This window comes from Leopardus geoffroyi, chromosome B3, assembly GCF_018350155.1.
Source record: "Leopardus geoffroyi isolate Oge1 chromosome B3, O.geoffroyi_Oge1_pat1.0, whole genome shotgun sequence".
NCBI classification, from domain to species: domain Eukaryota; kingdom Metazoa; phylum Chordata; class Mammalia; order Carnivora; family Felidae; genus Leopardus; species Leopardus geoffroyi.
The window spans coordinates 45826628-45852361 of record NC_059337.1 but is presented as its reverse complement, the minus strand read 5'-3'; the positions used below and the strand labels follow the sequence as shown (position 1 = coordinate 45852361).

Genomic DNA, 25734 nt, shown 5'->3' with positions numbered 1-25734 from the left:
AAATTTTCTCATTCTCCTCAAAACTGTGATTTCCCCAGGGAAAAATAAAAAGTAAATGAAGGTTCTTGAGCACTCATAACTTCCAGCCCTCCATGAAAACCTTTATATCTATCCTTCTCTCCTAACTCCTGGTCCTTTAACTCCTTCCTATCCCTTCCAGTCCCTTTATTCATCCTCTACCTCTTGTCCCTTCTTGTGTCCTTGACCTTGCTTTAACAGTTATCTTCTCTATGTCTTCAGCATCTTTATTGGTTCCATGACCTTAGTATGCATGTGTACATTTGTGTCAAGTCTGTATGCACTTAAAAGGGTCTTCTGTATCTTAAACTCCTTCCTTTAACTTGCTTCTGACTCTTGTTAAAACAAACATGATGTTAAAAAACCTGGCAGTAATCTCATCTCTGTTTTCTCCCACAGCCCTGTTCATATCCTTTTTCCCTGGCCCATCTCATAACTGCACATGTTTTCAACTACCATGTGCAGTATGCCAGTGACCTTACATTTTGTGTTTCCAGAGCCCTCTCTTTGTTTTAAACTTTTATATCCAGCTGCCTATTGGACATCTCCTCTGGACCATTCTTTAGTCACCTCAAACTCAACATGCCCAGGCAGCTCATCATTTGTCTGGCTCTTCCATGTGTTCTTGTTTTGTGCATGCATATCTTATATATTCATTTATTCAGATGTGTTCATTGATTACACACTAATAATCAGGCACTGTCCTAGGCACTGGAACAAAACATAAATTCTCTGTCCTAACAGAACTAACGTTCTAGTGGATAATAATAGCTAACATCTGTTGAGCTTATGATGTTAGTCCATGATTTATCTGTATTAACTGATTTTTGTGATAACTTACAAGGCAGATTCTATTATTCTTCTCATTTTACAGGTGAAGTTACTTGCCTATGGTTATATGGTAGTGGAGCAAGAATTCAAACTTAGGAAGTCTGGTTTGGAGCCTGCACTCTTCCTTTCTGCCAGAATTTCTGAACCCTGACGTTATTGTCTTTGTGTTGTACAGTCTTTTGTATTGGGGGGTGGGGGGAGGTGTTTTTGTGCATTGTAGGATATTTAGCAGCATTTTTGGCCTCTGCCTACTAAATACTAGTAGTACCACTTCCCCTCCAGTTGTGACAACCAAAAATGTCCCCAGGTGTTACCATATGTTCCCTGGGGGGCAGCATTGCTCTGTGCTATATTAGAACCCAGTGCTGCTGTTATAATGCTGGTTGATTTAAATCTTACGTTGTTTCCATACTTGATGGTGATCTCCTTGAGGACTAAAGATCAAGTTACTCTCTTCTTAGCACTTAGCTCCATCATGCCTCTTTCCCCTTGTGAGGCTAACTTATATTTAGCAAGGGCTTATTGAGCCACCTACATTGTGCACGCCTATTTCTAGTTGCTAGAGATAAAACAACAGAGGTAGACAACAGCACAAGTTATTTTAAAGACCAGGGCTTTCATTTTCACCATTGTATTTTCCAGTGCCTTTTGTAGATCCTTTACCATGCCATTAGTATGTGTAAGACTTGCCAAATGATGAATAAATGCATAAATACATCTCAGTAATCCTGCTAGAATTACAAGAAAATACTTTAACCAGCTTGATGTTACTGAGCTGTGGAATTTATTTCTCTGGTGCAGGTTTGTTATTGGCCAGTTTTAGAGGACACTCTGTGAGCTGATTTTAATAAAAAGGAAGTGTTTTATTTGATTAGATCTTTGTGTTTCACTTCTAACATATGGCAATTTTCCTTGGTCAGTAATCTGGAACAAGAGATTCAGTTGCCTTTACTTAGGATTCCTAGCCTGTTTGGGCAACAAAGAGTCTCTCTACTATAAGAAAATAGATTACTAATTTAATGCGAAGCCAAACTGTACCCTAAGAAGTAGAACCATAAGGTCAGTCTTCTTTTTGAGGCTGAACTGTTAGTGATATGACCCTTTAAATATGTGTTCAGCTGTAAATATATTATAGTCATTATGCTTCCTCTTCTCTCACTCGGATTTTTATATTAGAAATATTTGAAGACAGTGAAGACAAGTTCTTTCTGAACGAATAAATATCCTGTCACTTCAGTCACAGCCTTACTAGTCTACAGATCTTTTGCTCTGGTTATACACTCTTCTCCTAAATTTTAGAGTTCCACATAATCCTTAAATAACTGGATTTGAAAATTAAAAGCATCTGAATTGGAAGGTCATTTAGTCTACCCGCTGAATGGATTTAGTGTTCCAGAGGTTTTAATCCTTTTTTATAAAGTAACACAATAAATGATACTCATTTGTACACTGTTTTGGCATGGGAGCTGAGATAAAACTTTAAAATGTTGCCGGAAGTAAAGTTACATAATAGTTATTGCTACAAATATTACACCATATAGAAAATAATTAATGTTTGATTCAGCATAGCAAAGATAGCCTGTTGATCATGGTTTGTTCCTGATAAGCTGGTTGTAACTTTGTCCACGTTATGTAAGAAAATGGAATGCAAATGAATGAAAGTGACATAATTATGGAACTGACTTTGAATCTGCCATAATTTATGTTATAAAAGTAAACCAACGCATGGGACGCCTGAGTGGCTCAGTCAGTTGAATGTCCAACTCTTGATTTCAGCTCAGGTCACAATCTCATGGTTCATGGGATCGAGCCACGTGTTGGGCTTTGTGCTGTGGTGCAGAGCCTGCTTTGGATTCTCTCTCCCTCTCTGCCCCTCTTCCTCTCGCTCATGTTCTTCCTTTCTCTCTCTTTCTCTCTCTCTCTCAGAATAAATAAACGTTAAAAGAAAAAGGTACCTTGACCTTCTTTTTGTCTCTCTCTCTCTCTCTCTTTTTTTTTTTTTTTCTGGTTACAAATTATTTGTGATGTTTAACGTCTCAACTGATGCTAATAAGGTAGTGCTAATTCTGGGAGGCAGAAAAACAAAAAATGAAATTTTTTTCCTATCCAAGTTCACAGATTCCCTAAGTACAGTTCTAAGATTAAGAACCTTTACAATAGAGTACAAGAAATTAGCCCAAATAGGACAGACTAGGAGCTTGGAGAAAAACAATGTACAGAGATTTTGAATGGAGATACTAACCCCTAACAGGGTTTGGATCACAGACCTTGCCCAGAAGAGAATCAGGAAAGGCAGGTTAGGACATGTATGAGAGGGCAGGCTTGGGAGAATTACAGGGAGGTTTGCTGCAATCAGACATATCAACCAGAGCCTGAAGCACCCCACCCAGATTCATTTTTGTGAGCCTGTAAATTCCCTTTATTATTTTAGCTAGTTTGGGTTGGATTTTTGTATTGTTTGTGAGTAACTAGAAGATTCCAAATTGGAAAATTGACCCAGAAGAGGTTGGCTAGGTTCTATGGGCCAAATAGGAGCAGGGTATCCCTGGTATTGGTTACTCTAGAAATAGAGCCAGAACAGTGGTCCTCCAGAATCGTAAGGGTTCTGAGGAGATAGCTTAGGAGTCAGGCGGGGAAAGGAAGAGGCTGATGTTTGCAGGGGGAAGGATAGGGCTCTAGGCTCCCCACTCCTCTGATTTTTATATTTTAAGTAAAAATTTTTATCTCCATTTTTACCTGTTTTATATGGTTTCCACATAATATGCAGCTTGGGGAAAGGGTGCTGTTTTTTAGGTGAGTTTGAAGCACTGGGGTAGACTTTCTCAGGGCACTTTTGCAGTTCTTCTGGTATGGAAGAACATACCTTCAAAATAACTCTGGGCATGTGGCAGAGAGCATCATCGGGACTCCCGTGTTTCCTACTTAGAGGATCATAACCTTTTCCAAAAACAATCATGCAAGTTCATTTATTTATTTTGGGAGAGTTTGTGGGGATGGGGAGGGACAGAGGGAGAGAGAGAATCCCAAGCAGGCTCCATGCTGTTAGTGTAGAGCTTGACTTGGAGCTTGATCCCACGAACTGAGATCATGCTTGAGCCAAAATCAAGAGTCAGACACCTAACCGACTGAGCCACCTGGAATGTTTTAAATTCAATTTAAAGTTAATCATTTGTTATGACCTAGGAAAAGATGATCTCTTTCCATGTTTAAATATCATGGTAGATATGAGCCTTCTGAAGAATTTAGGCTTTCAGAAAAATCCCATTGAAGATCACTGCCTGAAATTCTATGACATGCATATTAAGAATGTGGTATTATCATATTCTTATTTACAGAGATTTGAATTTTTAAAAAAATTTTTTTAATGTTTTTTTTTATTTTTGAGAGAGAGAGAGAGAGAGAGAAAGAGGTACAGAGAGAGAGGGAGACACAGAATCCAAAGCAGGCTCCAGGCTCCAAGCTGTCAGCAGAGCCTGACGCGAGGCTTGAACCTGTGAACTGCAAGTTCATGACCTGAGCCACAGCTGGACGCTCAACCCACTGAGCCACCCAGGCGCCCCTACAGAGATTGGAATTTAATTAACATTCCTTTAGCTCTTTATTTACTTGTACACAGTACCTATTATTTACACAGTGATACCTGATCATTTGATTGTTCTGTGCGTTTCTGTTTATTTCAAGATGACTCGAGGAGAACTGCATCTAGTGCTGTAACAGAAGCTGGCCCTCCTGCAATGCCAAGGTTACCTTCCTGCTGTCCCCAGCACTCACCATGTGGAGGGTCGTCACAGAATCACCATGCATTAGGACATCCACACACAAGTTGCTTTCAGCAGCATGGCCACCATTTTCAGCATCATCACCACCACCATCATACTCCCCACCCGGCTGTCCCTGTTTCTCCCTCCTTTAGTGATCCTGCTTGCCCTGTGGAAAGACCTCCACAAGTACAAGCACCTTGTGGAGCCAATAGTAGTTCTGGTACCAGCTATCATGACCAGGTATGTGGAATTTGATAAATGTTTCATTCTTAATTTTTAAAAATTGTGCTTTCCTTGGTGGGGCGGGGGGGGGGGGGTGGAGAACAATACTAATGATGCATTTTATATACCAAAAAAGTCATTTGTATTGCCCTTGCAAAAGTGGCCTAATTTCGTGGTTTGTGATTTTTTTTTTTTTTAATTAAGTCTCTAGGATTTTCCGATGGTCTAAATTATTGCAACTAATTGGGAGGATCAAGGATGTAAAAAATTAGAAGTGATACTGTTTTTTATTCTGAAATGGTTTTTAGTGTTTGTAGTTAAATAAGGTGAATCTGATCTTTGGAATTTTCTTTCAGAGTGTTGAAATTACAGTGTCAATGTGATTCATGAGAAATTGGGAAATTTTCCTAGTTTTTTACCTTCAGCTTTTACTCTGGAGCTTCCTTTTATCTCCAATCATCTAGAAATAAACAGCCTTCTCAGATGCGAACCAATGACATGGTTGCTCAGGAGCAGATGAGGTTTTTAGTTTATGGGAAATTGAAATTCCAGTTAAGTAATTTAGTTGATATTGGTGAGTGCTTAAAATGTCAAATAATATTAAATTAATATTGGTGGTCATATGGAGTAAATGAAGGTCATGTATTACATGCTGTTGTAACTTTTGCTGTGTCATCTCTGTGTATAATTGTGATATAAATCCGAGTGGGTACATACTTAAAAAAACACAACATAATCTCAAGGTAAAGCTGTAAGTGACATATACTAGAAAACAGTCAAAAAGAAAATTCAGAGCCACTCTTTGTCTGTATTCCCTGACCTTTCCTAAAGTACTTGCTTCATCTTTTTAAATTTTGATGGTTATCTCTCCTGGATCGGACAGATTAAAAATAACTAAGAGAGAGGGACATTCACTTAAAAAACAAAAGATGAACTGCTGTTTTTCAAGAGTAAATTAGAAAGGGTTTAGTAGGAAATATGATTAAAGAAATTTTAGACGATGTTTTGGTTCTGGTAAAAGTTCTAAGTATTAACATCTACTGATCATCTAAATCTGTTCTGCCTCTTGGGAATGAGGAAGCATCAAGAAAAACTTTGTAGTGGACTGAATGAAAGGTTTTGCTTAAAAGCAAAATTTTCTTTCACTAGAAATTTGAGCTTAAAGGGGGAGTTTATAAGTATTGTAGAAAAATGATGAAGTAAATCTACAGACTGCTCCCATATTCATTCAAGGGCTACCAAAATATGGGCCTTTTGTTTACAGACTCTTTTGTTGAACTAATAAAATAATACAACTAGTTTGAGAGATTGTGTATGTAACATTTTCTTTTAACCCAAGTGAGTTATTTATAGGTAGAATCTCTTTCACAGTTTTGTTCGTTGTAATATAAATGTAACCTACTCACTTATATCTAATAGAGGTATTTGGACTACACACAGAACTTGGGGAAAATTAAGGATCAGGCATTCAGTGGTGATAATGGGTATGAAGGAGAACAGAGAGTCAAGTTTTGACGGTAAAAACAATTTGGAACTCATATAGACATTTAGAGGCCTCTGAAATCAGCCACATGCTCATGAGATAACATCAGGTATCTCCAGTTGAGACTTGTGTGGGCACAACAGGAGGTGGAGGAGTGGGGGAAGCAAACTGATCTGAGGATTTCTGATTGTGTAGATGTGTTACGATTAGTGCCAGATTGTGGGTAGGCAGAAAAAGTTGAGGAGGATTAGGCCTGATAACAGAGAAGGTTCCGCAGTCACTTGACTCTCTAGCCTTTACTGCTCCTTTGGATGTAGCGTTCTCTTTTGAGAGAACAGTTCAGTTAGTGTTTTGCATTCCTTATCACCTTTGTAAAGTAATACTTGCATTTCTGTACCCATCTTGCTTACCCACTCTTTTCCTTCTAGAGTAAGAATTGACTGAACTGTTGGAATTGTGAAGAGGGTTCTCTTTGTAGTTTTTTTCCCCTTTCTCTTTTGATTCTTTACTTTTAACTTTACCCTCATTTCCTTCTAGGAGGATATTCACCCTACTTTACTCACCCTCTGCGAGTGTTCTTAATCACTGACTGGAGAAAAAGATAGGAAATTTGCTCATCTTCATAGTATGTTGATAATCTAGTCCATTTGCCAAATCTTAGCCTAAATAGGAAAATAGGGAAGGGATATAAATTCACAATCTTACAGTATTTTTCTTAAGCCTTATTCCCCAAATCAAGGGACATACATTGTATTTGCCAACTCAAAAGAAAGAGCCCAGATGTTTGCTTGATTGTAGACACATGATACGGAAGAAGAAAGGAGTTCTTTTTCACCTTCCCACTGCTTCTCCTGAGCCATCATTCTCCTTCCCTTTTAACAGTCCGAGCTCCTTTTGTTTCTGTTATCCCTAGAGCCAGAAGTCCATTGCAAGTACAGAGACCACTGTGATTCCTCTAAGGACTGCTGGGTGACTTCAGCCTCTAATAAATGCAGTTTCCTAGCTTTCTTCATCTCCAGCTCCTCAGCTTCCAGTATTGAACAGTTCTTGCATATAATTTCAAATATAACATCAAATTATTATTTTCTTTAATTACATTTTATTTATTTATTTTTTAAAATTTTAACATTTATTTATTTTTGAGACAGAGACAGAGCATGAACAGGGGAGGGGCAGAGAGAGAGGGAGACACAGAGTCTGAAACAGGCTCCAGGCTCTGAGCGGTCAGCACAGAGCCCGACGCGGGGCTCGAACTCAGGGACTGTGAGATCATGACCTGAGCCGAAGTTGGATGCTTAACTGACCAAGCCACCCAGGTGCCCCTTTAATTACATTTTAAAAATTACAGCTATACTCAACACTAAGTAAAAACTTGTATTTAAATTACTTAAGAATTGGGGTGCCTGGGTGGCTCAGTAGGTTAAGCGTCCGACTTCAGCTCGGGTTACGATCCCGCGGTCCGTGAGTTCGAGCCCCGCATCGGGCTCTCGGCTGATGGCTCAGAGCCTGGAGCCTGTTTCCGATTCTGTGTCTCCCTCTCTCTCTGCCCCTCCCCCGTTCATGCTCTGTCTCTGTCTCAAAATAAATAAACGTTAAAAATCAATTATTTAGGAGTACAAAGGGACAATTTGGTTTTTGTAATCTGCCTAGAGTAGATTGTGATCAAGTGAAGTGTTTTACTTAGGACTTTTCAAAATGCTTTGGGGGAGAAACTTAATTACTGGTGAATAGACATGGAATCTAGAGTCTGGTTTATTTTTCAGCTTAGTAAAGGGAGTTGTCTTAAATCGTATTTTTAATTTTTTAGTAAATGAAAAGGTTATGAGGCATACCTGGCTCATAGTTCATCTTGAATAATCTTCCACCCTTTATTGTCTTGGATAATGTTTGCGTTATTAGAGTTTTAGTTGAGTGCTTGCTATACACAGTTCAGAAACAGGACAGACAAGCTTTTACCTAGAATCCTTAATCTTCATTGGTGTGGTTTTACGTTTTCCAAAGGAGTCCTAAATTAATAATCAAAATTTGAGGGTAAAGAAGAATATGGATGTATTATTTTAAAGTTTATTTCTCTCTAAGATCTAGAGGATGGAAGAGAAATAGACCTTAAAATAATATATTAATTAATTTTTGTTTATCTTGTAGCGCGATCCTATGCTTGAGTTTTAAAAACTGATATAACCACTACAGTTTTTACAATCCAGGATATACATAGTATTTTTTGTTGTTGTTGTTGTTGTTGTTGTTTTGGTGCTAAATAGGTCTTCATACTAAAAATTTCACCATTTTGAAATTTTTAATTCAGAGATTCTATTTTTCTGGATTGCATTTGGAATACTTCTATAATATAACATGAAACAGTGTTTGGACCTAACTTCAGAAAAATAAAATACAGTTCCTCTTTATACAGCAGGCATTGCCAGTAGACCTGAGCAACAATGGTATCAGAAGTCATGGAAGTGGTGGTTTTCATGGAGCGTCTGCATTTGACCCCTGCTGCCCTGTTTCTTCTTCCCGAGCTGCAATCTTTGGCCATCAGGCTGCTGCTGCTGCCCCGAGTCAGCCATTATCCATAGACGGCTATGGATCAAGCATGGTTGCGCAGCCCCAGCCCCAGCCCCCTCCACAAGCCTCACTGTCATCATGTCGACATTATATGCCACCTCCTTGTAAGTATAAACTTAACAGGCAAAGAACTTAGAGGCATATAAATGAACCATTGTACATTCCTCCATGAAATAACCTTTCATTAATCCTAATCGGTACATTTTTGGTATATCCTTGGCCTGAGACTGGGGTGTATTTTTTTCCATTTCATTCTTTCTTCACCCCGCATTCCCAAAACAATTTTCTAAGTTAAATAGAACAGGTGTTGTTTATTTTTTATTTTTTATTTTTTTTAATTTTATTTTTAAATTTTTTTTTTTTTTTTCAACGTTTATTTATTTTTGGGACAGAGAGAGACAGAGCATGAACGGGGGAGGGGCAGAGAGAGAGGGAGACACAGAATCGGAAACAGGCTCCAGGCTCTGAGCCATCAGCCCAGAGCCTGATGCGGGGCTCGAACTCACGGACTGCGAGATCGTGACCTGGCTGAAGTCGGACGCTTAACCGACTGCGCCACCCAGGCGCCCCGAACAGGTGTTGTTTAAAAACATCAAGGAAATAAAAGTATTATATTTTGTCTCTTACATTTTAATATTTGCATTTTAATACATGAAATTGAAGTACATTGAATGGCACCTTAGATTCCTATGAAAGGAAATTTTAAGAGATTGAGATTTATCCTTTAGGAATAACTGGCAATTTGAAAGTTCAGTAGTTGTTGCTAGGCACAGGAAAGTGAGTTTTGACTAAAAATTCTGAGGGTCAGCTGAGGCATATGAGAGAACAACTGCACAGAAAGCTTGGCCGAATGCAAAAAGATTTCTGTATTCATTTGATGCAGGCAATTAATAGAGCCAGATGTGGCTTTTCTGAAGAAATTGAAATCTGTTTGGTATCTGAGTATCATAAGAAATGAGAGATACTCTTAGGCTGTGCAACACATATTTACTACTTTGTTATATTACAGGCTAATAATCAAATGGAAACTTAATAGATACTTTGGTTTAAAAAAAAAAAACAAACACTGAAAATTCACTGCCAGGAGTAAATTAGGAAGTTGGCAAGAACATTTGCTTTTGTTCTGATTACATGCAAGGGATAATTTTCAGTTACATATCTCATTAGACTTCTTCCATTCCAATAATTTTAAAAATCTGGGTTTTGCACACACAGCTGGAGTCAATCCAGAATTTGTACAGTGAAACCTGGTGATATATCATTTACCTTTTCAATAATACAACTTAAGATGTACAGTATAAGTTAGAAAACAGGTTTTGAAACAGTTTTTGCAAAGTATTGACCAATGAGCAAATTCTATGTATGAGCACTGGTATAATGTACAGGCTGTTTTGTGATACCTATTGATATTTATCTTTAATTGATCGTCTTTTATTAGGAACTCAAAATGTGTGGTTTTCTTCCCCCTCCCAAAAAATAATATAGTTAGCAATTTAAAGGGAACCTATTTTGCCCTAATAAAGAAGTGTTTTAGGTTTAAATTTGTTTTACTTTTATTATAAAAGTAACTTTCTTTACATCGTAAGAAGTTCAAACTACAGAATGACATAAATGAGAAGTTAACGGCCCTTCTCACATACCACTTATCTTGATACAATGAAGGTGACAACTGTTTGTAGCTTATAAAACCTAGCTTTGCACAGTGGCAGTATCGTAGCCAATGAGGTTTATCCGAGGCACGATTATTGCTAATTGTAGCTTATAAAACCTTTCGGAAGTTTTCTTTGTACACACAAAAGTATATATATGTCTCTCCTTTAAAAAAAAAAAAGTGGGATCATAACATATTATTTGCCTCTGTTTGTTGGTTTGTTTTTTTTTTTTTTTTCATTTTTAAAAATATTTTAATAGTCCATCTTAGATTTTTTTCCATATTAGCACATAAAAATCTAGGTTGCTATTCTCAATACCCTCATAATATCCCATTGTTTATTAAATCAGTTCTCTGTTGATGATCACATTATAGTTTTTTAGTCTGTAGGGTAACTTCTAGGAGTGCGATTGCTGCTGGGTCAAAGTGACATGTTGAACTTTCAGGAAACAATATCAAGAACTTTTTTTTTTAACTGTCAAGAACACATAAAATAGAGAAGGAAGGGAAACGGTCTGTGGGAATGCAGAATGTCACCTTTCTACAGTGGTTAGTAATCTGTTTTGTTTGGAATATATAGTGAATTATAGTAATGGCTGAACTTTCACCAGACACACACAAAAGATGGTAACTTGTGAGGTAATGGATGTGTTAATGAACCTGATTGTGGTAATCATTTCACAAAGTATATGTATGTCAAATCATCATTGTACACTTTAAATATATATAATTGTATTTGTTAATCATATCTCAATAAAGCTGAAAAATGAAATGATTGCTGAAGAGTTAAATAAATTGATTCATTCTGAAACAAAACTTTAAAATTTTGTAATATTTGTCAATATTATTTCTTGCCTAATGATTATAGAAATTGAAAACTTTGAATTAAAACTGGAAAAAATGCTCTGAATTTGAGGAAAGATAGCTAACAATGGTAAAACATAGCGACTTCTTTTTTTACGACCAGGTACTGAGTTTGGAGGCTTGGAGTAAAGCCTAGATTTGAAAACATGATATTTAGAAAATCACTTAAAAATTCCTTTAAATACATGCTAGTAAGGTGTCCTTTGAAAATGTGGTTGAAATGAGTTCATGCTTACCTATTCATTCATGCTGAACAAAGGGTGAATCAAAAGGATTAAAATTCAAGGTAATTCTTCTGTCATGAAACTAGAGAATGGCTATACTTCCATACCAGACTCCAAGAAAATCTTCCAAATACAGTGAAATTGAGGCTGAAATCCAAGGAAGAAACAAACATATTTTTAGACCTCAAAAAGATGCATATCTCCTCCAGTAAGAGAGATGTGTATTCCTCAGAGGGACTTTTCAGCAGCCACTTTGAAACATAACGAAGAAATGGGGGAAACCATCTTTATTAAGGCTAATTTCCATTTCAGGTTCTTTGCAAATATGCCCCTTCATCTTCTTACTGTAGCTCAGGAAAAGTGGCCTGGGGCAGGGAGAGAGAAGAGCAGCAATAAAAGAATATCTTTGCAGTCTTGTCCAGAAGAACTCTCAAGTTCCTTTTCTCTTTGTAGTGCTCTATAACTAGTAATCATAAAGGAAAGCAAGATTTACGTATTTGTGAACGTGTCAATTCTACATTTGACAAAAGCAAAAAACTTGCATATATGGTAAAACAAAATTAACAGAAGACAATTTGGAAAAATGTTTATACCTTATTATGACAAACTTTCCATGTATACAAAGAATACTTGTAAATCACTGAGAAAAAGGTGAATGATAGCCTAAGAATATGAATAGATATTCTGAGAAGAAATATAAGTGGTTAATAAATATAAGATTTTTCTGATTGTCATTTAAAAAAATTAGTAGTATAGGGTTTCAGGTACTCTTGTATGCTGTTGACTGAAATATTAATTATAGTAACCTTTTGGGAAGGGTATTTTGTTGACTGATATCTGAGTTTTAAAAGATTTTCTCAGACTAAGAACTATTTATAGGAATTTATGCTACAAAAACCGTGAGTAGTGTGTGTGTGTGTGTGTGTGTGTGTTTGTGTGTGCACACGCGTGTGCACATGCACTCATGCATATAGGTATGAAAGAGTACAAGAGGCGTCATACACACAGATGTTTAGTGTTGGGTTTCCCATTTTTATCAATGGCGATTTCTTTAATAAATGTTGGTGTATCCCTATAATAGAATGCTGTGAAGCTGTGCTATATTGACATGAGAAGCTATATGTATTGACATGAGAAGATACCTAAGATTATTCAAAGAAGAAAGCAGGTTGTAAAGCAGAATTGAGCAGACTCAAGCATTGATACAGTATCCATAAAAATTAAACGTGTACTAATATGTTTGTAAACTACAAAAGGAATATGTAACAGCAATATATGCTCAACTGCATGGTGCCTACATTTTTTTTACAGATGCCTCCTTGACAAGACCACTTCATCATCAAGCCTCTGCCTGTCCCCACTCTCATGGAAACCCTCCTCCTCAGACTCAGCCTCCACCTCAAGTGGATTATGTTATTCCTCATCCTGTACATGCTTTCCATTCTCAGATATCTTCTCATGCAACATCTCACCCTGTGGCACCCCCACCCCCGACTCATTTAGCCAGTACAGCTGCACCAATCCCTCAGCATCTTCCTCCCACACACCAGCCAATCTCACACCACATCCCAGCCGCGGCACCTGCAGCACAGAGACTGCATCCTCATGAAGTGATGCAGAGGATGGAAGTTCAAAGGAGGAGGATGATGCAGCATCCAACGTATGTTTTCTGTTTTCTAAAAGACGATCACGCTGTGTTCCTCTTCCTTCTTTTGCTGTTAGTTTTTAAAACTAAAATCTTTAGAAGTGATGTAACTATGCTGAATCCTCAGCTCACTAGGAAATTATTCTGTACTAACTAGAATTTTCCTTTTTCTTGTCCTGAGTTGTAGGTAGCTTGACAAAACAAGTCAATATCAGGCTATTTAAACAAATCAAACCATTTTCAGGGTATGACCCAGGGTCATTTATTTGTGTAAACCAGTCTCTTGTCGGTTTCTTCAATATCACATAGTAAAGATTCATGTTAAAATCGATGATCCTGAGGAACAACATATAAAGTTGTCAAGACTTAATTTGATTTATTCCAGAGGGAAGAAGAGTACTAGTAGAATTTTCAACAACTGACATTGAAAAAATAGTATTCTTTACCTGTTTATAAATTTAAATATTAAAGTATTGTACTCTCCAAACATCATGAAAAGACTATATATAAATGAACTTTTTGTTTTCTTTTAAAAAGTGAGGATATGATTTTCTAATTCATGGTAGCAAACTGTATTGCTCTAATTCTGCTTGCCTGTTTTTGTAAATAGAGTTTTATAGGTCAACAGCTATGCTTGTTCATTTATGTATTGTCTGTGTGTTCTTTCACACCACAAAGACTAAATTGAGTAGTTGAAATAGAGGCCATACAGCCTAAACAGCCAGCAATATTTACCATTTGGCCCTTTTCAGAATATGTTTGCAAAAACGCTTTCCTTTTTTGTTTGTTTGCAGAATTCTTGATCTAATTAATTTACCACATGTATAAATTCTTTCTTTAGTTATGTAAGGGTATTTCCAGAATCTCTGGCTATTACTGGCATGCTAATATAATAACTCTTTATATTAAAAGTTGGCAATTTAAAATTCATATCTTCCAGTATCTAGAAAAAGTTACGTTTTAAATCATTAAGCTTACACATGAAAACCTGTAAATATGTTAGAAAGTGGTAGAAAATAAGAATTGGACTATAAAAATGAATACTTGGAATCTTTTGTTTAAAATTTTATGACTATTTACATTTATAAATGTGGCTGACTTTAGACGAAGAGAATATAATAATCTGGGATACAGAATAAAGATGTGAATGGAGTTAATCTCCATTTCCCAGATGTGTTAACATGTATTTGCATGTGTTTGAAAACAGTGCCCAAGGTTAAAAGTTTTTTCTCTTAAAGTAAGTTTTAGTCATTAAAATGGGTAAATGTCATTACAGTGTAAAAGCAAAGCAAAATAAAAGTTTCCATTTTCCTCCCTTATTTTGTGCCTGCAGCATTTGCTAGGGTGTTTAATTTTTAAAATTCTGTTTCTACTCATTTCCTGTTACTCTGTGTAAAATATCTGCTGTAGGGAAAGCATACAAGATAATGTTAAAATTTTTCCTTGGAGGATATTTGAATTGGAGATATTGTAATAAATGAGCATTGAGATTTGTGGGGTTAGGGTGTCTTGATTTATTAATCAATAGATTATTTTATATTTTTATAATATATTGTTATAGAAGTAAATTTATGACTGATTTATAGATGTTTGTAATAATACTAGATTTTTTTTTTCTACATTAAGAAATAACCAATTATTCAATTATTTCCAGTGGTCTTTTTGTGTTCTGTGTTTCCAGGCGGGCACATGAACGGCCCCCACCCCATCCACATAGGATGCACCCAAACTATGGTCATGGGCATCATATTCATGTGCCTCAGACTATGTCCTCACATCCTCGACAGGCTCCAGAGAGATCTGCCTGGTCAGTATCATGTTTATTTCAAAGTTACGCTCAGGAGCCTGTGGTAAAACTATCAGAACAGATGCTTTGTAGTGGAATGTCATACAGAATGGTGATGTGGAGAGGCTGAATTCCAGCTTAGCTGTGAGGCACTGTCTCTGGGCAAGTTATAGAAACTTGGAGTGGAAAGAGGAACTTGAGTTCTGGGTCAGAGAACCATGTCAAATGAGAGTAGAGCTTTTTTGTTAATTGTTTTTCGGAAGTATCTGCCATTAAAGTTAACTCCCTAAATGGATCTTACTCTCACAACTTCCTTATCTACCCCCCTCACCACCACCTCTGTACTCAGATCTGCTTTATCACCACCAACCCCTGCTTATTGACAAGGGAAATGGAGCCTGCATCCTCCTAGGAGTGTGGTCTTTTTTAGAGAAATGGAAGCAGATTTGCATTAATTTTTCTTTCTGAATCCATTGTCTGTAGGCAGTCATTGAGATCTTGGTCCACAATGACATTTGAGGCAAAACATAAAATGAGAATCAATAAATGAAAATTTGGCATTTACCAATTTTACTCTTTCTAGAATTTTGTTTGACCTTGCTTTAAAAGGTATAGAAATGTTGGTTCTTCTAATTTTCCTGTTGACAGTAACCCAGAAACACTGTCCAACAAACAAGTCCTGGGAGAATCTGTAACATTCATATAAACCAGAAAACTAAACCCTATATTTTGTGTGTTCCTCAAGTAGAATCAGACTTTTAGATTGGAAGGAACCTTAAGGGTAATTCGTTGAATATTTCCTTCCTTTGTAGGATGTGAAACTGAGTACAAATGCTTTGCTTCTCATAGTCACAGAACTGAATTTTTGAGTTTTAATTGCTGAATAGTTAAGTTTTGGGGGTAAATTATCTCTTTCTCAGCTGTGTCAATTAAGAAACTTTAGATTACTCTAAAAAATGCAAACACGCTCCCCCGTTTCTGTTGATAATAAAGACACTCTAAGGATGGCTAAACGTTAAAGTGTTCTCCTCCTTCGTCAGGGAGCTGGGGATTGAAGCTGGAGTGACTGCGGCCACTTACACGCCTGGAGCGCTGCACCCTCACTTGGCCCATTACCATGCGCCACCTCGACTTCACCACTTACAACTAGGAGCTCTTCCTTTAATGGTAAAGGAGGAAAATATCAGAATTCTCACCTATTCTCCTTCTAAAAGTATTCTGTTCTAAGAAAAGTTAAATATTTTGTTGGGAATTTTTAAAAATATTCTGAATTGATATCGGTGTTTTAATAGAATTTGAGAATTATTAGACTGAAATTGTGCCATAAAAAACTAGATATATTGAAATCTGTATTTGTATTTGCATTGTGAAATGTACTCTTCTTTTTTTTTTTTTTTAATTTTTTTTTCAACGTTTATTTATTTTTGGGACAGAGAGAGACAGAGCATGAACGGGGGAGGGGCAGAGAGAGAGGGAGACACAGAATCGGAAGCAGGCTCCAGGCTCTGAGCCATCAGCCCAGAGCCTGACGCGGGGCTCGAACTCATGGACCGCGAGATCGTGACCTGGCTGAAGTCGGACGCTTAACCGACTGCGCCACCCAGGCGCCCCTGTACTCTTCTTAATATAAAAAATGACCAAGATTTTTCTTTTATACCAAGATGACAGTCTTTCCACTGTCACTGGACATATGCTTTATTTTGTCATAACTGCTAATGGTTCTGTTATGATGCATTCATTCTTTATTTTCTGATCTGCAGAAGGACTTTCCTAATTCTCTGATTTGAACAGACTGAGATCTTATCAGTACCAATTTGAGTTCTACAGAACAAGTTCAGCAAAGATAGATTGAATTTGCTATTCATGATACCTACTGGTTATAAAAGTGGTATAGAGTAGGGAGCTGTTTTGTTTTGTGAGGGTAAAGACACTGCAGGAATGGTTTCCAGGATGCTCTATCATACCTGCGACTTAGACTTTGGAGTTGGGAGTAGTACTTTACAGTGGTTATAGCATATAAGGAGCTGTCAAACAGCATAAGCACAAGGAACTCTGAGTAAGTTGGTATTTAAAGATCTTAGGCATGGGGGTCACTCAACAATAACAGCTAAAGCTGCCCCCCCCAAGAAACTGGGACTCAGGAACAAAGGAGACTAAGGGAGGGGTATAGGGTAAGAGCAGGTTTAAGTAATTTGAGGGGCAGGAGTTCCTTTCTGATTTTTTATTTTCCTTGGAGATGTGTAGGAGGTTGGGTTATCTGCTGAGAGGTGGGTAGTATTGATTTTGATCATAAGGAAAGTTGCAGATATTTAAATAATCTATTTGACAGTTAAAAGTTACTGCTTATTTTAAATTCTTTACCATGTATGAATTGTCTTTTAAAGCTATAAACTTGCTAAAAGCATGTTGTGATTCAGTGGAAGCTCACTAAAAAATAATACTGGAGATTTTATAAAGATGAAAGAATTGGGGCTCCTTAGTGGCTCAGTCATTTGAACGTCCAGCTGTTGATTTTGGCTCAGGTCATAATCTCGCGGTTGGTGAGATTGAGCCCCATGTCGGACTCTGAGCTGACAGCACGGAACCTGCTAGGGATTCTCTCTCTCTGTGTCTCTCTCTCTGCCGCTCCTCCCCCTCGTCGTACTCTCTATCTTTCTCTCTCAAAATAAATGAGTAAACTTAAAAAAAAAATAAAGATGGAAGAACAGTGCTCTGTCCTAGAATCTCCCTTTCCTAATACAGTCTACTCTTTTTTTTTTTTTTTTTTAACTTTTTAAATGTTTATTTATTTTTGAGAGAGCAAGAGTCAGAGTGCGAGCTGGGGAGGGGCAGAGAGAGAGGGAGACACAGAGTCTGAAGCCGGCTCCAGGCTCTGAGCTGTCAGCACAGAGCCCGACATGGGGCTCGAACTCCCAAAGTGCGAGATCATGACCTGAGCCGAAGTCGGACGATTACCCAATTGAGCCACCCAGGCACCCCAGTCTACTCTTGTTAAGCACGCTAGTTACATTCTGTAAAGTTGTGCAGACACTGAGGAATAACTATAGAGCCATTTTTCTTGTGGTAAATGCAAGTTTAGGTTACTGCAAGCATCTGGTCACAGTGTTGATCTGCTAACAACAGCCAGTCAATATATAATCTTGTTTTGATGTCCATTTTGGACATCAAAGTATCAGGTGTCCTGATACCATTATTATTATTATATTATATATTATTGAGTTGTTAACATTGAGCTCATGGGCCAGCAAAACTCAGGCCTGAATGAAGCTTATCTACGCTCGTTTTGTCCGTAAGGCATATTGAAGCCTTCTTGCACTAGTCCGCATTTAAGCATTATGCTTGTGGCCATTTTGAACAGCAAAGTCAACAGTAAAAAGCACAAAAATATGGAAAGCACGGCACTAAATAGACCGCAAAAAAGACCCATGTTTATAGTATAAGAGCTGAAAGAAGAATGCAGAGCCTTGTTCTACCCTAGATGGGAACGGGACAACTCGAGTTTTTTGCTGCTGTGCATGTCCACAAATGATTGAGAGAGCACGGGTATTAATTTTGGAGTTAGAAATAAATTTTATCAAGTAGGCAAATTCACAAGGGATCCATGAATAATGAGGATTGAGTACACCTAACAGAAGAATCAGAAAACACTATTAAAACTTTCATTAACAGGGGCACCTGGGTGGGCTCAGTTGGTTGAGGTCTGACTTTGGCTCAGGTTATGGTCTCATGGTTTGTAAGTTCGAGCCCCACATTGGGCTTGCTGCTGTCAGCATAGAGCCCACTCTGGATCCTTTGTCCCCCTCTCTCCCTTTGCTTTTCTCTGTACTCTCTCTCTCTCTCTTTCAAAAATAAAATAAAACATTAAAAAAAAGAACTTTCACTAACAGAACCAAACAATAAAAGGAGTAGGGTACCTATTGCCGTTAGGAAGTTAGAGTAAGGGAAATAAGTTTCATTGGAAAATTTTGTGCATTTTGATTTCTTTCTATGATTTAATAAAGTTCTCTGAAAGTGACAAAATTTTACGAAGGTTTTAGTCTTTATGCTTTTAGGCTACTAAGAGCAGCAGTCTTAACTTTGGGTATTTTCTATTTAGGAGTCTTTGTGCAAAATAAAACAGTTTATTAAAACAAGTTGTTATCTCATGGAACAGCTATTCTTGTTTTGTGTTTGTTTTTGTTTTTTTTTTTTTATTGTATTTTAAGTGTTACCTTACGAGATTATATTTGAAGAGGAACTTAATCCTTTTACAGAGCACAAACTTGCAGTTATATATACTTACTGAAGTTCAATTTTGTGACTAGCCGAATGGAGAGAATTGTGTCTCAATTATTTAGTGTGTTAAAACTTGAGCCTACTCTTACTTGATTTAGCCTATCTCTTCTATTAAAATAGGTTCCTGACATGGCAGGCTACCCTCATATTCGTTACATTTCATCAGGATTGGATGGAACATCATTCAGAGGTCCTTTCAGGGGCAATTTTGAGGTGTGTAATAAAATTAATGAGATAATTTGCAACGGTATCTTTAGTACTCTCTTTAATGTAGAGAGAGAATATATGATGTATGTATTCTTAGTATTCACAGTTGAATAGGATTGCCATGGTGGCTGGGGATCTGAATTGTTGATACTACTTCTGGGGGTTATCACAGAAAGATTTATAAGCGATATTTATCTTGGTATCAAAAAGTACCCAAAAGTTAAAGTTGAATAAATGAAAATACCTAATATAAAAGAGTATAGGTATTTATTAATTAAAGCAATATAAATGTCAGATAAAGAGCTATACCATTAAATTTGGGGTGGGGGAAACTTACTACTTTTGACTAAGCTCATTTTTAGAGAAATATTATTGGAGGAAAAAAACCCAAGTAATTTGGTTTGTAGCTAACTATCTTGTTTGAATTTTCAGGAAAAACAAATTATTTGAATATATTTGAAATTTTGTTTTGTTTCTTCATGTCACTTTGGAAGTTGAAGTCAGTAAACTATTGTTTCATTTGTTTCCCTATTTTACTACAATGATTTCATCTTCTTCTGGCATTCATACTTACTGACTCATACAGTACCTTGTAGTAATATGTTGCCCTAATCCGTAAAGATAACTTTGCCATACCACTTCAATTGGCTGAGAAAAGAATTACAAACAACGATTTGCCTTACCATATATGGCTTTTTGAACACTGTATTTATATTGCAGGTTTATAAATATGGGACTTCATTGCTTTTACAATATTGACAGTGCTGTTCAAGAAATAATCATCCTGGTTTTTAATACTAATTGTCCTTTACCTTCAGGAACTGATTCATTTGGAAGAAAGATTAGGAAATGTGAATCGTGGTGCATCCCAGGGGACAATTGAAAGATGTACATATCCACATAAATACAAAAAGGTAAGAATTTATTCTATGAAGTGTCTATATTATTATTGAAATGCATACAATTTAATATTATGGACCTTTTTGGAGATTGTGGAATCTAGCAACCCTATTATTTATTACCAAAACAACACATACATAGTTTTTTAAAAAATTGAAAGCCTGGGGCACCTGGGTGGTTCAGTCGGTTAAGCGTCTGACTTCGGCTCAGATCATGATCTGGCGGTTTGGGAGTTTGAGCCCTGCATTGCATTCTGTATGGACAGCTCAGAGCCCGGAGCCTGCTTTGGATTCTGTATCTCCCTCTCTCTTTCTGCCCTCCCCCACTTGTTTTCTCCCTCTCCTCCCTCCCTCTCTCTCTCTCTCTCTCTCTTTCAAAAATAAACATTAAAGAAAAAAATTTTTTTAATTGAAAGCCTAAAAATATACACTTGAAGTTTCTTACCCTGCTGTCTCCAGTCTTCCTTCCCAGAAGAAAAATCATAGTTAAGGATTTCTTAGGTAATGTTCCAGATATTTGTATGGATTTGCAATAACGTGCATATGTATGTGTTTTTCCTTTCTCCTTCAGAAATAACACAAAGTGGATGGTATGCACACAGTTTTGCACATTTTCTTTTCCTTCTCTTTCAGCCCTCACAAGTCACTCATATTCTTTTTTAAGAGCTTATACAAAACTTCATCATATGGCAATACCATTATTGAGCCTGTCACTTATGTGCACATTTAATTGATATACATTTTTTATATTCTACCCTCCACTCCTTATGTAGTAGTCTATCTAGAAGTTAAAGTGCAGACATATTAAATAAGTTTCTTTCAACAAGCAACAATGTCCTGTGATACACAGAGAATAATAAAGTATGAAAATTGCTGCCTTTGTAGTTTTTGTCTGTTTTCCAAGAGTATTAGTGAGGTGTTACCATTAAATTTAAGTCCTTTCAACTATGTAAGCTAATGATATAATTAGCAATAATTTATTTGGATCTTATTTGAACCATTCATTAGTAAGATAAAGTTCATTTAACTGTATTCATGATGGGACAAAAATAGAGTTCATGTTGTATATCCTCCTAATTGTGGATTACAAATAATAGAAACTAGTGAATTCAAACTAATGAATTTCTGTTACATTTGATTTTGCTTTTCATGCTATTTAAAGGTCTTAAAAGAACAGGTGGTGGTAGTCACTTAATTCATCCATTAATTCGTGACAGCTGTACCTGGGAAATAAGTTGTGGGTGTGAATGTGTGGTTTTGTTTTGTTTTTGTTTTTCAAATAAACACAGACTTTACTCAGTTGTTCAATAATGTCATCTCTACTAATAAGGTAACAACTGATTGGTTCTCACAGAGGAAACTGCACTGCAAACAAGATGGGGAAGAAGGGACTGAGGAAGACACAGAGGAAAAATGTACTATCTGTTTGTCTATTTTAGAGGAAGGTGAAGATGTGAGGTAACTAGACATTAATTATCTAAAAATCTGTTGTCAGAACTGTACGAGAGATTTGATTTGAAAGTAGGCGAGAAACCAAATAAAGATTACTGCTTCCATATCCTGTTATCAGTATCTGAAGTGTAGAATTCCCTTCTAGTGAGTGGAAGAATAGAAAGATGAGAGTCTCTGTATGACCAACAAAGGGATGGGAATGGGAAATACACAGCACACCAGGATTTGGCCAGGGAAATTTTGTGGTCAAATTGTCTTAAATATTGCAGAAAGGAGAATTTGGAGACTTGGGAGGCTAAGGCAGTTAAATTAATGTATTCTCCAAATCTTAAAGAGGGCAGTCCAGATTAGCTGCATGCAGTTTGTCTTACAGCATCTTTTGTAAATTAGGTTTGCCCTAAAATTTTCCCTCAACTTATAGGACAATTCTCTTTTTGCAGCTGCACAGTTTAGAAATGTTACTGTGCTAACCCACTGTTAATTTTAGGCATTTTCTTTTATAATCTCTTGAGTAATTGTTTTATTCCTATTGTGTTTTTTTCTAACGTAACATAATGCCATATGAAACAAGTTCTGAAACATATATAACAGAACTGTGTGATGATATTGTTGCCCTAATTTATAAGGATAACTTTATCATATTTCTTCAGTTGGCAGAGACAGAAAAAATATTATGAACAGTTGGCTACCATACCACATGTAAGGATATTTTAGAACACTGGATTTCCAATGAACGTTTATAAATATGGAAGGCAGTTGTTTTCACAGCACTGACAATCCTGTTCAGGCAGTAATTGGAATGCTTCTTTTTAGCTACTAATTTTATAAAATATTAGGAAGTCTGAAAATGTATGACAACTCTTTTAACAGTGGATGGAAGTATACATGGACACTTTTAAGTCGGTAACTTTTATCTCACTGTTCACTTAGATTTAATATTATCCTTTATTGCCTGGAAGCTTTATTTCTCAGTTTCTAATTGATAACTTAGCGTAGTACACTTAACTTCTTAACCTACTTTTATTTTTTCCACTAATTTTTTTATTGAGATATGATTGACATATAATGTATTAATTTCAAAGTATACAACATGGTTTGATAATGCAAATATATTACAAAACAGATTAACCTACCTAAAGGAGTAGCATAGTATTAAGTGGATATAACAATTATCCCATGAAAGCAATATTATTAGCCTTTATTCAGTGAGGTACTCAAGTTTAAGGTATAAAGATCATCTAGGTAGAAAATGATATTTGCATATTAAGACATTCCTTAATTAGTATAACATGCTATGTTTACAACATGAGTTCTAACGTTTTTGAGAGGGAATTAAATGCAATACGTTTTTAAAGTGTTGTATAAATGCAGTGATTTGATATTAAAAATACTTTGCAGTATTATGTAACGGGGAACATACTGCCAACCTCTGTGTTGGCAGTTCATGTATAGAAACCAAATCAGAATAATTGCCAGTGTAATTGTTCTTAAAATTGTAAAGATTACATATAATTTGATTTCATAGTTGTGACAGTTAATTATTGTGGTCATTTATACATTATATTGTCCAAAGTGTTAATATAGGTGTAACTTGTTAGAGAGGCTGTGTAAGTGTTGTGTGTTTGTTTGTTTGTTTTTTACAAAAGGGGAAGATGCCTGCTAACTACAAAACACTCATGGATTATTACATGTTATCATTTATTTGAAAATAAATGCTATGTGTAGTTGTCAGGAAATTCACTTTTGCAATTTTTGCTTTTTGTTTTGTTTGCCTATAATAGGCGCCTTCCCTGTATGCACCTTTTCCACCAAGTGTGTGTTGATCAGTGGTTGATCACCAATAAGAAGTGCCCCATATGCAGAGTGGACATTGAGGCCCAGCTGCCAAGTGAAAGTTGACACCATGTCTCAGAACTCTTGCCCTCCCTCTCATTCCCATCCTCCTGGTACTGCAGTCAACCAAAGATGGCGTGACTTACCTGCGCAGATTTGGAAGCCTTGAACTTAGAGTGCGGCTCTGCTATATGGTACAACTAATGCTAGACCTACAGTTTATGTATACAGTTGAGTTTGATGTATTTATAAAAGCTTTTTTTTTCTAGGTTTGACATTTTTCCTGTATCATTTTACTGTATTTTTGCATGGTTCCTTGTATTGCATTTCTTTGCACATATTATGGGCTTGTGACCCTAAACTTGCAGGCAAGATTAGCTGCTTTAGTAAGTAGAATTTTGTGGTCTTTTTGTTTTTTACATAGTACCAGGTCTTGAGAATTATGAATTTTTTTTATCCATTACTAACCTTTAATTTAATCAATCATGTGCTTTAGTTTAATGTATAAAGATCCTCTAGAAAATGATAATATTGTGTATTAAGACATTCCTTAATTAGGACAAAATGGCTGCTGTATATTTACAATATGGAGTTCTGAGTTAAATACCATCCTTAATACTGGGAACAGAATACAAACCATATTCAATCAGATGCAGGTGGTATTCACATCACCAGAGTGATCAATAGACATGTTCTTGGTGTATCCTTTTCCTTTCAGCACAACGCAGATAGAGTTGAATATTGATATCATACATATAGACTGCTGTTCTGATTGTATTTATCTTTTTCCTACATCATTTAGAACTTTATTTCCCTGATTCAGTTTTTGCTGCTGTGAAACAGCTCTGATGAACACTAAATATTAATTTCAATTAGCTGGATTGTACATACTTGCAGATTTAACAAAATTTTAGGGAAATTGAAGAAGACATGTAGAATTTTGTTCAGTCTTCTGCTAAGCACGTTACAGTAACGATATCTGCTTAACATTGATTTTGTAATAAACACATTCAGTCAGGAGTTAGAATTGCAGTCATTGGCAGGTATCTATGCATTCATAGAACTTCTAAAGGTCCCAGGATCACTTTTAAGGGATTTTATTAGTTTAAAGATAAATAAAGTCAGCTGAATCTACATGTCTCTTGTTTTATTTCTCTTTAAACTTGAAAACAGTAAATCTGCAGATACTGTGAGGCACAAACCTACTGTTGCTCTGGTTTTAGACGCCCACTTCATACATTACCAAGAGTCGATCACTGATTTAAAAATTTTAATTTCTATAGTTAAGATTTACTGCATAATATAGAATATAAAGTTAAGTTAACGTACTAACATTTCTCCTTTGGAGAAAGTTTTAATCCACTTCAGGATGCATATTATCAAGATACTTTCATATACAGGATAGCCTAATTTTATTTGTCTAAATATGCTTAATATGCCCCAGATTGCAAATGCATCAGTCAGTAACGTCACTGTCTGTATGTGGAAGACATGTTCCCATGGATCATATGTGAAGATGTCAGTAAGCTTGCATTAAGCCACCTGCTTTGTAAGTGGATTGATTAATAAATAACTTATATTTCTATTGTCTTTGTGTTTCATAATTAGTTTTATAAAAGTTTATATTAAACATCTTGGAGTTCAAAATAGTGATTTCACTCAAGTCGACATTTGCATAATTTTTGTATTCAGTTATGGCTATTTGCCTTTTTTGTATTAGTAATGTTACACTGTAGTAATTGTCAGTTTAAAACATGCCTTGACATAGTTTTATGTAGAGATGGAGGATGGACTATGGTTTAGAAATTTGGATAGAAAATAACATTGTTTTAAAAAGAATACTTGATGATAGGCTGTAGTTGTAGAAGGGCAAAGGAAGGAGACAGAGAAAGAGTGACATTGGCCTATGCCTGCCACCTTACTGGGGAAGAGAGCATGTAGCCTATCTTTGAGTAGCCTGCGATGGGTGTAGGACTTGGCACTAGAAAACCCAGGGTCATTGCCAAGGGTGGAAGAAG

At 36.4% G+C, this 25734-nt stretch overlaps 1 protein-coding gene and 1 non-coding gene across 6 annotated transcripts in view; both read left to right on the top strand.

Annotated features, from left to right (window-relative positions):
- Positions 1–25301, top strand: part of RNF111 (ring finger protein 111) — a 97765-nt gene extending 72464 nt beyond the window's left edge. For 2 of the 5 annotated variants that reach the window (XM_045449592.1, XM_045449596.1), the window contains exons 7-15: positions 4531–4850; positions 8726–8984; positions 12931–13279; positions 14919–15071; positions 16091–16217; positions 19446–19538; positions 20351–20446; positions 21762–21889; positions 23665–25301. In XM_045449592.1, the coding sequence (XP_045305548.1) occupies positions 4531–4850; positions 8726–8984; positions 12931–13279; positions 14919–15071; positions 16091–16217; positions 19446–19538; positions 20351–20446; positions 21762–21889; positions 23665–23782 (1643 nt within the window). In that variant the 3' untranslated portion in view covers positions 23783–25301. The remainder of the gene's footprint in view (positions 1–4530; positions 4851–8725; positions 8985–12930; positions 13280–14918; positions 15072–16090; positions 16218–19445; positions 19539–20350; positions 20447–21761; positions 21890–23664) is intronic. The other 3 variants (XM_045449595.1, XM_045449594.1, XM_045449593.1) reach the window with 3 other exon arrangements.
- LOC123584487 lies at positions 10572–10705 on the top strand. The gene has a single exon (XR_006705459.1). It is a non-coding gene; the product is annotated as a U4 spliceosomal RNA (small nuclear RNA).
- Positions 25302–25734: the final 433 nt, after the last annotated feature.